General features: G+C 45.3%; 1 protein-coding gene across 2 annotated transcripts in view; it reads left to right on the top strand.

Moving 5' to 3' along the window:
• The window catches only part of MSH2 (mutS homolog 2), a 52,685-nt gene that overhangs the window by 17,487 nt on the left and 22,883 nt on the right, over positions 1-12,315 (top strand). For both annotated transcript variants that reach the window (XM_068153678.1, XM_068153679.1), the window contains exon 7: positions 7,386-7,585. In XM_068153678.1, coding sequence (XP_068009779.1) covers positions 7,386-7,585 — 200 coding nt within the window. The remainder of the gene's footprint in view (positions 1-7,385; positions 7,586-12,315) is intronic.

The following is a 12,315-nucleotide window of genomic DNA, read 5'->3' as shown; positions in this document are numbered from 1 at the left end:
ATCTGTTGGAGAGGGTCCAGAGAAGGGCCACAGAGATGATTCAGAGGGCTGGAGCACCTCTCCTGTGAAAACAGGCTGAGGGAGTTGGGTCTGTTCAGCCTGGATTAGAGCAGGCTCTGGGGAGACCTCCTAGCAGCCTTCCTGTACCAGAAGGTGGCTACAGGAAACCAGGGAAGGGTTTTTTCATAAGGGCCTGTGGTGACAGGACAAAGGGCAATGTTTTCAAACTAGAGCAGGGAAGAGTTAGATTGGACATTAGGAAGAAGTTCTTTAGTATGAGGGTAGTGAGACACTGGGATGGGTTACCCAGAGAAGTTGTGGATGCCTCATGCCTGGAAGTGTTCTAAGAGTGTGTCAGATGAGGCTTTTAGCAACCTGCTCTAGTGCAAAGTGTCTATGACCATGCAGGGAGGTTGGAACTAGAGGAACTTTAAAAGGCCCCTTCCAACTCAAGCCATTCTCTGATTCACTCAGACATCATATTTTTGACCCTTACGATCTTACTACACCAAATTGTGCAATTTCATGAAAAGAACAGGAAGATTCTGACCCTTTGCTTACTATAGTCTCTCTCAAATGTAAGATTTACCAGGGAAGTGTGTATACAACTCTAGAAAGCAATGTTCTGAGTTGTTAATGAAACACAAACCTGGCTTCAGACCTTGTGAAGCACTGGGAGAGCTGGTGCTTGTGCTAAGTCCCCTGCAAGGCTGCTCCTGCATGAATATTGCTACAAGTTGGAGGCTTGGCCCCAGAAATCAGAGCAACTTCTATAAGTGTCCAGCGTGAGCCGAGTGTGTAAGCTGAGTTGGGGAGCTGAGGAGATCAGTCATACCAAGTCTGTGGTGTATAAAGTAGAGTAAAATGGCTTTTGATGGTGTTGGTGTTTCTAAAGTTGCTGATTCTTGTTGGTTTTCCTCACTTTGGTGTTACTTTTATTTCAAGTTGTTTACGAAGATTGCTTCGGTTTCGTAACCGAAGGCTTTTGTGCAGAACTAAACACTTCCAAAAGCATGCGTGGGTTGTCCAAATCTTTTGCATTTTTCTTTCTGCTTGTCTGAGAAACTTGGCTTTTTTTTAAAATGCACTTAACAGCTCTAATTGTTTCTGGCCAAAATGACCTGGGATGGTCAGTGGGATTGATGTGCGCGGGAGCGAAGTCGTGCTCGGTGTGGCTACAGCCTCTCTATCAGTGCAGGCTGGGGGCTCACCTGCTGGAAAGTAGCTCTGTGGAAAAGCACCTGGGAGTCCTGGTGGGCAACAAGGCCACCATTCTCCAGTGAGAATGGTGAGACCTGTTCCTGTGAGGAACAGGCTGCCTAGGGAGGTCATGGATGCCCCCTTCCTGGAGGTGTTCAAGGCCAAGCTGGGTGAGGCCTTGAACAACCTGATCTAGTGGAAGGTGTCCCTGCCCATGGCAGGGGGGTTGTAACTAGTTGATCTTTAAGGTCACTTCTAACCTAAACCATTAATCAACTGCAGCAATTTGCTCTAGTGTGGACTTTCTCCTGGGTGTTAAAATCCAAAGGCTTCTTGCAAAAAAGGAAAACCCAATTAGAAGAGATAAGATAGTGGTTTGGCTCTGCCCTGCCCTCCCTTTGAAGAGGCAGTATCTGAAGGTAGTTTATTACATTATTCTGGTAATTTCTACAGGATCAGAGAAGAGTTCTCAGTTTTATCTGGTTGAGCATGTCCAGGAAGGGTTTACCTTGGCTACACTGGATTAAAAAGAAATCTGAGTTGGAAGGAAACCTGAGAGAAACCAAAGTAATGGTACATGAAGTGTTCTCCCCTTTTCTTTGTATGAAGGCAATATGAAATTCAGCTGGTGTAACTGCATGCTCTGAAAATTCTGTGGTGAGATGAAGGCCTTGGCATTTCTTAAAGCAGTCCTTCCTGTGCTGCCTTTGTAAGTGGTGTTTCTCTGATAAAATTCTCTACGATTAGGTTGAAAAGTTGCACAGAAAAGTTCATCTTATTCTGTAGTCAAAGAAAACCTTCAGCAGGCAGAGAATACAAATGTATGCTCTTCAAAGGCTAAGCTTTTGTATAGCCAGGGGACTTAAAACCTTTAAGAGCTACTTAAAAGTCAGCCAACTTCTCCTGCAAATGTGCATTCTCAATTCAATTTCACTGGTGACACTTTTGCCCTTGTATCATGGGAAACTTTTAGCTGGTACATGAAAATGTCTCTTAGAATTTGGGATTTTAAGTTACTACTCTACAGTAGTAAGTAAATATATATATTACTTAATAAATCACAGAATCATAGCATTTCAGGAGTTGGAAGGGGACCTCTAGAGCTCATCAACTCCACCCCCTCTACCTAAGCAGAATCACCTAGATCAGGATGTTATAGGAGATGGTATCAAAAGTCTTGCTGCAGTCAAACCAGACAATATCCACTGCTCTCCCTTCATCTGTGCATTGGTTTGTGCCTTTGTAGCAGGCTATCAGATTAGTCAAGCAAGATTTCTCCTTGGTGAGTCCATGCTGGCTCCTCTTGAAAACTCCCTTTTCTTTCATGTGGTTAGAGATGACCTCCAGAATGAGCTGCCCCATCACCTTTCCAGGGGTGGAAGTGCTTGCATATGGATCCAAGTTTCATATGATAGAAAAAACACAGAGCCCTTTTTGTGAGCAGAGCTTCTTAGAGGAAGCTTTCTCTTTCCTGCATGCACAGAGGTGTGCAGGACCTGCCCAGGATGTTGAAGGAGAGATGAAGACATGGGTGTAGAGCTCACTGGTCTGTTAGGGGGGGTTGATGCTGGTCAGTTCTGCTCAGCCATTAAAAACCTATTCAGCCTAACTCTGGTCCTTTGTTTTAATCTGTTAATGTAGTTGTTACTGCTGCACACAGAATTTTGTTCAGCCTTCTATGAAACATGTATATGAATCAGGCTACTTGGAGGTAGCTGTGGGTTGGGGTTGTTTTTCTCACAGCACACTAAGCCTAATGTGAGGTGTTACTGCACATAATTCCAAGCTGGTGAATAGCCAAGGTTTTGAATAGCAAGAAGAAAAAGGGGGTTATCATTTCCCAGTTCAAGAAAAGCACTTGTCTTGGCTTTCTGTTCTATTCCCTGAGATTTTGTTTGCTGGTTTTGTGGCTTAATTTGCAAATCATAGAATGGTCTGGGTTGGAAGGGACCTCCAATGGTCATCCAGTTCAACCCCTTCTGCAGTCAGCAGGGACATCCTCCACTAGATCAGGTTGCTCAGAGCCTTGTTGAGCCTCACCCTGAATATCTCCAGGGGTAGGGCCTCAAGTACCTCCCTGTGGGCAACCTGTTGCAGTGTTCCAGGCCCCTCATGGTGCAGAACTTCTTCCTAACATCCAATCTGAATCTGCAAACCATTGCCCCTCCTCCTATCACTGCAGGCTGTTGGAAACACTCCCTCTGCAGCCTTCTTGTAGCCCCCTTCGGGTACTGGAAGGCTGCTCAGAGGTCTCTGAAGCTCTGGAAGCTACAAACCCTTAGAGTTCCTTTAGGTTCTGGGTGAATGCAAATAACTGTCTCCAAACACAGTGCTGAGTTATATTCCAGTATGATTTCAGTAGGTATTATTTGTTCTGTTATCCTGACTGTGCTGCCTTAGGTCTGTGGTGGAAAGCTTGTGTCTCATTTTCCTTTGGCAGAAGGAAAGTTACACAGTGGTGTCAGCTGCTGTTTGATTGCACTTTCTTGCATTTCATTATTTGTTTCTTTTTATAGGGTGGGATTCCCACCCCCCCTCAGTCAAGCTCTATATTATAAACAACCTGTCACTTGAGTCCATTATTGCTTGTGAGCATTAGGCAGGGCTTAGAGTTGCTTTATCTTAACGTAGCCCTTTCTGTTCAGCAACCTTGCATCTATTCTTACCCTGCAAGAGACTGTTGTGCAGAAAGTGGCATGAACATAAACCTGTCAGCTCTGTGTGTTTGTGGTTGGCAGGGAAGACAGAACAGTACTAGGAAGATTATGAGATGTTAGTCTAATTAGCATGGTTTCAGCAGAGGAAAATGGTATCATGCTGATCTGAGGAGTCTTTGAACTTGTCATCATTGTGGACAACTGAGGGGGGGGAAAGAAAGAAAAAGAATAAATTAAAGCTTTCAAAATGCCCTTGACAAGTTCTTATCCAAGAGGATGTTAAACAAGCTGAGGGAGTCATGGGTGAAAGCCAAGGGTTTGTTCCTGTAAAAGGCACAAGCAAAAAGAAAACCAAACCAGAAGTTTTTATTGATCTTGGTAAAGGTAAGCTCAAGAGTCCAGAAGAGATGCTTGAGAAACTCTCTAATGATCAGGAGGTCAACTAGTGACACATTCACAGGTGACACGAGGGCCAGACTTTTAATGACAACCAAAACAGGCTGGTTACACAGAACAGGGGTGGTTTGGATTTTAATGACAGTGAGTTTAAATCAATGTGTATAGAAAGAAAGAATGCCATCTGCCTGTGCCTTACAGAGCTCTGCATGGATTCAGAGTGTTGGGCATCTGTGTGTCAGGATGAAGGCAAGTCTCTGTGCAGCTAGGTTTTAAAGATAGGTGTGGTGGTATTGTGGAAACTGCTGCTCCTGCTCTTTCAAAAGGTAGTGTTTCAAGAAGTGATCCCATGTGTCTATACCTCTGTCCTAGAATTAATGATTGTGGAAGGACCTCATGGTCCTTAAGTGCTCTGACATGCATAACCTAAGCTGTCAGAGGGCAAGATGGGATATAATGTAGAGGATGAATTCCTCCTCCTCTGCTCTGCCCTGGTGGGGCCATCTCTGGAATGTTGTGTCCAGCTCAGGCCCATCAGTTCAGGGAGCACCACAGGAAACTGCTTGAAAGAGTCCAGCCCAGAGCCACAAAAATGCTAAAGGGAGTGGAACATCTCCCTTCTGATGAAAAACTGAGTGAGCTGGGGCTCTTTAGCTTGGAGCAGAGGAGCCTGAGGGGTGACCTCATTCAAGATGTGAAGGGCAGTATCAGGATAGAGCCAGGCTCTGGTCAGTGATGTCCAGTGACAGAACAAGCTGAGGGCATAAGCTGGAGCAGAGGAGGTTCCATGTGAGCATAAGGAGAAACTTTATCACAGTGAGGGTGTCAGGCTGCCCAGAGAGGTTGTGGACTCTCCTTCTTTGGAGACATTAAAAGCCTGCTTAGATATGTTTGTGTGACCTGCCCCAGGTGATCCTGCTCTTGAAAGGAATTGTTTCCAGATTACAGGACTAAAAATGACCAAGCTACTTGGTTCCTGTGAAGAGGAACAAGTTGGCAGATACTGCCTCTCATTTCAGTAAGCTTTGACAAGAGGCAGAAGGTACTTTGAGCAAAAGACTTGCAGATGGGATTTCCTTCTGTAATCTCCTGGGAAAGGTAGGCAGGTGTCTGGTTAGTGTCCTGTTCCCAGTGCCTGGTGTGTTGTGCAGGGCACTTCCTGGTGTAATGCAGAGTGCACTGCTTTCAGAACGACCCCCAAAGTGTCATTTCATTTGCAGTTTGCCTATGCAAATGTTCCTGGTACTGAAACAAATGTGCTTTTCTGCCAGGAAGCAGCAGAGTAGAAACAGTGTGGTGAAAGCTGTCCTTCCTCTGTTTGCATCTCTCTAAATGAAATGAGCTTCCCTGCTGAAGCCAAGATACTGATAGATGGCATTTCAGTGGGACTAATGAGATCAACAGTGCATCACATCTGCAGGTTTCTGAAGGAGGCAGAGTTCTTCCTTCATATTCCTGAAGTGTGACCAAGGAACACTCACCTCTCCAGCATGCCACAATAGACAATACCTGGCTTCTTTGTTTACCTGTGAATGAGAAATAATGCCAGAGATGTAAAGATGGCAGTGCTAACTGATGGCAGGGGGGGAAGAGAGAGAGAAAGGAAATGTATGAAAATTCACTCACATTCTGCTGGGGAAAATGTAATTTAATGGTTTGTCACTTCTCATTGGGATTTTATGCTTGCTTTCAGCACTTGAAAAATACTTACACCACTATTCAAAAATAGCACCCAAATGTTAGGGAGCAGAAGCAAGGACAGGCAGAAGGGAATCTCACAGAATGGTAGGGGTTGGAAGGAACCTCTAGAGATCATCTAGTCCAATCCCCCCTGCCCAAGCAGGGCAGGTTCACCTGGAGCAGGTTGCATAGGATGGCAGCCAGGGGAGACTCCAGATCCTCTGGGCAGCCTGGTTCAGTGCTCTGGCACCCTCATAGGAAAGAAGTTTTTCCTTATGTTTGAGTGAAACCTCTGACATTGTAGTTTGTACTTGTCCCCTCTTGTCCTATCACTAGGCACCACTGTAGAGAGCCCAGCCCCATCTTCTTGACCTTTGCCCTTTAGATACTAGGGACAAATCCTGCCTGAGTAACCAGTGGCTTTCTATGATAAAGGGACTATGTCAGTAGATAAGGGACAACCTATGGATGTGATCTACCTGCAGCTCTGCAAGGCCTTTGACAGTCCCCCACAACATCCTGCTGGCCAAGTTGGAGAGAGATGGATTTGATGGGTGGACTGTTCAGTGGATAAGGAATTGGCTGGATGGTTGCATCCAGAGGGTAGTGCTCAATGTCTTGAAGTCCAGATGGAGAGCAGTTACAAGTGGTGTCCCTCAGGGGTCCATACAGGAACCAGTTTTTATCAGTGGTACAGGCAGTGGGATCAGGTGCACCATCAGCAAGTTTGCAGATGACATCAAGCTGAGTGGTGTTGTCAATACACTAGAGGGACAGGATGGCATCCAGAGGGACCTGGACAAGATGGAGCAGTGGGCCCAGGTGAACCTCATGAGGCTCAACAAGAGCAGGCTCAGGGTCCTGCACCTGGCCCAGAGCAATCCTCACTATCAGTACAGACTGGGGTGGGAGGAGGTGACAGAAAGCAGCCCTGTGGGAAAAGACTTGGGGGTGCTGGTGGATGAGAGGCTGGGACATGGGCAGACAGTGTGAGCTTGCAGCCCAGAAGGCCAGTGTCAGCTAAACTCTGCCAGGAGTGGGTTTTTCATCCTGCAGTGTGGGGGTTTCTTACATAATATCTGTTCCTTCTGGGTAACTTCTTTTTTATGGTGCAGGGAAAGGATTCATGGGAAAGTAGATTCTGTGACATACCTGCCAAACAGATGTTGGCATTTGCATTTGAAACAGTTTCACTTCAATGCTGTTCATTAGATGCTCCAACCACTAAAAATTACAGCAGAAGTATGGCACAGGCTAAATCCTCCTGCTGGCTCAGCTCATGTGTTGTCCTTGCTTCATTGCTGCTTTTATCGGGAATGGTGGCCAATGGATGGAGCTACACAGGAAGGATGAACAGAAACTGCCAGGGAAATGTTTCCATTCCAGTTAGTGACTTTATAAAAGACTTAGAGACCCTCCTATGATCATGATGACTCTAACCTTCCTGTCTAGGTTGAATTTGGTTGAAGCTTTTGTGGAGGATCCAGAACTCCGCCAGTGCCTTCAGGAGGATCTCTTGCGTCGCTTCCCCGATCTCAACCGGCTGGCAAAGAAGTTCCAGAGACAGGCAGCAAACCTGCAGGACTGCTACCGCATGTACCAAGCTATCAACCAGCTGCCCAATGTGGTACAGGCCCTAGAGAAACACGAAGGTAATGCTTACCCCTCCCTCTTCTCAGTGATGGTGCAAAGCAGTAACCTGCAGATTTGCAAGCATTCCTTTTTCCCCCCCTTCTGTATTACTCTTGCTGCAGGAATAAAACTTGGACATTGGAATCTGGAATAACTGAAATTCTCAAGAGCCAATCAGACACTTAAACACAGCCAAATCCTTACATGTTCCAGTTAGAATCAGAGAATGGTCTGGGTTGGAATGGACCTCCAGAGGTCACGTAGTCCAACCCCCTCTGCAGTCAGCAGGGGCATCCCCAACTATGACCAGGCTGCCCAGAGCACTGTCGAGCCTCACTGAATATCTCCAGGGATGAGGCCCCAACCACCTCTCTGGGCAGCCTGTTCCAGTGCTCCACCACCCTCATGGGAAAGAACGTGTTGCTAACATCCAATCTAAATCTGCTGGTCTCTAGTTGGAAGCCATTGCCCCTCGTCCTGTCACCTCAGGCCTTTGGAACTGGTATTAGCTCAGGCTTGCTTGGTGTCATTAGTGCTTTTTCTATTAGTTGTCATTTGCATCAGCAGAGTTCTTCTGTTAGAATATGGGAAAACAATTCCATTTTTAGATCTTATGAGGAGCAAGCTGTGTAAGGCAAACTGCTAAGCTCACCATATGGGGAAAAAATAATAGACTGCAAAAGGTTCTTGCTCTTTTGCACGTGAACCAGTCAGCTTCAGCAGGGCAGTCAGCAGCAGCAGAGCTAAGATACAAGAGGTAAAATGGGGGGGGTATATTTTTCTGTGGTGTTTTGGGGTTTTATTTTTGAGTTTTTCTTTGTACTCTTATGCTCTGGTTTAAAGGACAAAGATGGTCTGGTGATATTGAATATATCTGACTGCTTCAGACTGGATCTGATCATGTTCCTGTTCAAGGCTGTACAAAATCTTTTAACTCATCAAGAGATGGAAAGTCAGAAAGGCTTTTAGCAATTCTGAGTAGCAGAACTCTTTCTTGTAAGTGCCTATAGGGAGACAGAGCAATTACACCACGAAATGATAAGCAGTGATGGTCTTTCCCTCAGCATGGAGCACTGCTTTGTTGAGATGCTTGTTTTTATCAGTTATCAAAGTTGAGGAGAGCAGTAATGAGTGAAGAGAACTTCTTTAGGTTTTTTAATGCATAAGCAACCTGCATAAGATGATGGACTGAGTCATCAGATTATCTTGCTGTTGCTGACAAAAGGGAGCAGTTGTTCATTACTTCAATTACTGGGGCACAAAATCCTAGGTACTTACAAGGTGTCTGGAAGAGTTATGGACTGGTAGGGGTTGGAAGGGGCCTCTGGAGATCATCTAATCCAACCTCCATGCCAAAGCAGGATCACCTAGTGCAGGTGACTTGGGAACATGTCCAGGCAGCTTTTGAAAGTCTCTGGGGAAACAGATGCTGATGAAGCATCTTCCTTCCCATCTCAGATTGAGACTGTATTCTTAGCCTGTGAATATGCAGGGTACAGGACTTGTTTGCTGAGTTCCAGATGTATCTTTATCATACTGTGTACAGTGGCTTTAATATTCCCTTAGAGCTCCTGGAACTGTCTGTTCCAGGCCTGTTCATTGCATACCTGTTGCACTGGTGTGTTATAACCATGATGGGATCAAACTTGGCCATTTCCCATCCTCTTGTCATTTCCAGCTGATTGTTCTCCTCCTCAGAGTGGAATTTCATTTGTCTCTCAATGCATCATCTTGCTCACTGCTAAGTTTTGCTTTGTTTCTATTAGTGCAGTTTGCATGGTCAGTTAGTTATGTTCCTGATGTATTTTGTTCCACTTCATCTACTGATACCTTCCACAGTGTGAATTTTATAAGCAACCTGCTTTTGTTGATTGATGTTATTAATTCACACATCTGTGTGACTGATGTCCTTCCAGCTCATTCATCTTTTGCAAGCCAGTGATGTCCTCTTTGTCTCCCTTCTGATCACTGTATTAATTATGGGTCTTGCATCTTAGCATCCCATATGGCTCTGCTTTGGAAGAGCTCAGGTTAGGTCTACAGATTTCCCTTTGTCTTGGGCAGGCTGTTGTTTTAGAGAGGCAGTGTGCTGTACAGATAGGATCTGCCTCCAGTAAGCCTGTGCTAAACTTAAGCCCAACTTGCATTTTGCTCCTTTGGTACCATTAAGTGGTTTTAAGTGCATTTAGTCATTGACATTTGTCTGTTTTCCCTTGATAGAACAGTGCCAGTTTTCATCCTTCTGTTTGCTGCCAAGCTAGCTACATAAATCTTTCCAGTTGGGAGATTATTGCTTGATTTGTATTTCCAGACAGCATTTTAAACCATACTATTAGTAAAATCTTTAATGCACCCAATAAACACTTAGCTGTGCTTCAATAAGTAAATGATGGTTTAAATTAAAACCTGTCCCTGGGAGCAGATAGCCTTTGTCATCAATATTCCTCTCTTCTTTTCACTGTATGTAGGTCTATTACTTTTTTCCTCAGTGGTTAGCTTACCTGCTGATAATGTTGACTAGGTACAACAGTGGGCTTTTCTTACCATAAATCTGTTATACAAGTTGGAGTTCAGTTTAGAATCTTGCAGTGGTGTTTCATAGAATCATAGAATTGTCAGGGTTGGAAGAGACCTCAAGGATCAGCCAGTTCCAACCCCTCTGCCATGGGCAGGGACACCTCACACTACAGCAGGTTGCTCACAGCCACATCCAGCCTGGCCTTAAAAACTGTCAGAGATGAGGCTTCCACCACCTCCCTGGGCAACCTGTGCCAGTCTCTCACCACCCTCCTGGGGAACAACTTCTTCCTAACATCCAATCTGAATCTCCCCATTTCTAGTTTTGCTCCATTCCCCCTGGTCCTATCACTACCCAACATCCTAAAAAGTCCCTCCCCAGTTTTCTTGTAGCCCCCTTCAGATCCTGAAGGCCACAATAAGGTCTCCTCAGAGCCTTTTCTCCTCCAGACTGAACAACCCTAACTGTCCGTCTGTCCTCATAGCAGAGCAGCTCCAGCCCTCTGCTTATCCTTGTGGCCCTTCTCTGGACATATATCAGCACATCCAGATCCTTCCTGTAATAGAGGCTCCAGAACTGGACACAGTGCTCCAGGTGGGGTCTCACCAGTGTGGTGTAGAGGGGGAGAATCACCTTTCTTGAGGTGTCAAGAAGAAGGGGCCAGTCTCTTCTTACTGGGTCCCTGTGGTGGGATGAGTGGCAATGGACACAAACTGGAACACAGGGAGTTCCACCTCCACAGGAGTCAAAACTTCATTCCTCTGAGGTTGCTGAAGCACTGGAGCAGGCTGTCCAGAGAGGTGGTAGAGTCTCCTCCTTTGGACATTCAAAACCCTCCTGGATGTTCTTCTGTGTGGCCTGCCCTAGGTGGCAGGGTGGCTGGACTAGGTGAGTTCCAGAGGTTCCTCCCCTTCTGTGAAATCCATGAGTATGTTATTAATAAGGGAGCACTTCCATATTTCTGACTGTGACATCATCCCATGCTATCTGAAGAGGTACTCTTCAAACTTAAGTGGTGAAATTGTATTGTGAATCTTTCCTACTTAGTCATCACTAAGAAAAGAAGTTGTCATCACTGAGTTCAAGCACAATCACTTTTTATTAATTCAAGAGCAGAGCACATCATTTCATTGTGTCCCATGCAGTCTGTCAGCTGGTGCACTGGCAACTGCTCTTCACTCCCTTCCTTCTTTCCTGCCTCCTTTTGTTTTCTGGGTTGGTTTAGATGTGCCTTCTTACAGCAGGGGGGAAAAATGATGTGACAGAGCAAGAGATTTGGAATAAAAAGCTAGCTGTACTTTCTTCCAGATCTTTCTTTGTTTTGAAGAGTTTTAGTCAGCAGATGACTCCATTTTAACAAATTCAATAATCTCTCAGCAACATGGAATCTATTAATAGATGCTAACTGGGTAAGAGCTTTAACTTTAAAAGCTTGGGGGAATGGGGAAACAAAAAGGAACAGGGGGAAAAGGAAATGAACCAAGCTTCTTTCTATTTGAGTTGTAGGAGTGAGAGAGAAGAGATTTGCTTAGGTAATCCTCCTCACTCTGACTTTTATAAATCGGTACAGAAATGGTCAGAAAAATTCAGACTTTTTCCCTAGTCTGGCACTAAACTGGGGAGTCTCTGGAATAGCCAGATCTTCATTCTGTGTTTCTCTGCTAATGTACAAAGTCTTCACAGAATGTTAGAGCTTGGAAGGGGCCTCCAGAGATCAAGTCCAATCCCCCTGCCAAAGCAGGATCACTTAGGGTAGTCCACACAGGAATGCATTCAGGTGGGTCTTGAAAGTCTCCAGAGAAGGAGACTCCATAACCTCTCTGGGCAGCCTGTTTCAGGGCTCTGGCACCCTCACTGTAAAGAAGTTTCTCCTCATGTTGTGGTGAAACCTTCTGTGTTCAACTTTGTATCCATTGTTCCTTGTCTTATTACTGTGCACTACCAAAAAGAGCTTGGCCCCCTCCTCTTGACACCCACCCTTCAGATATTGATAGACATTGATGAGATCCCCTCAGTCTTCTCCCCAGGTCTCTCAATCTCTCTTTATAAGGGAGATGCTCAAGTCCCCTAATCATCCTTGTGGCTCTCTTGGACTCTCTAGCAGATCCCTGTCTGTCTTGAATTGGGGAGGCCAAAACTGCCTGTAAGCATCAGAGGGAAATACTGTAATTCTGTACATATTCCAATGACTTCAAACCCCTAGTTTGAAGTCAATTTGTGTAAAATCATCTA

This window comes from Melanerpes formicivorus, unplaced genomic scaffold, assembly GCF_026170545.1.
Source record: "Melanerpes formicivorus ecotype bairdi unplaced genomic scaffold, bMelFor1.0.p_v2 SCAF_26, whole genome shotgun sequence".
Lineage (NCBI taxonomy): Eukaryota > Metazoa > Chordata > Aves > Piciformes > Picidae > Melanerpes > Melanerpes formicivorus.
The sequence above is the reverse complement of the archived record's forward strand: the minus strand, read 5'-3'. Positions and strand labels throughout refer to the sequence as shown.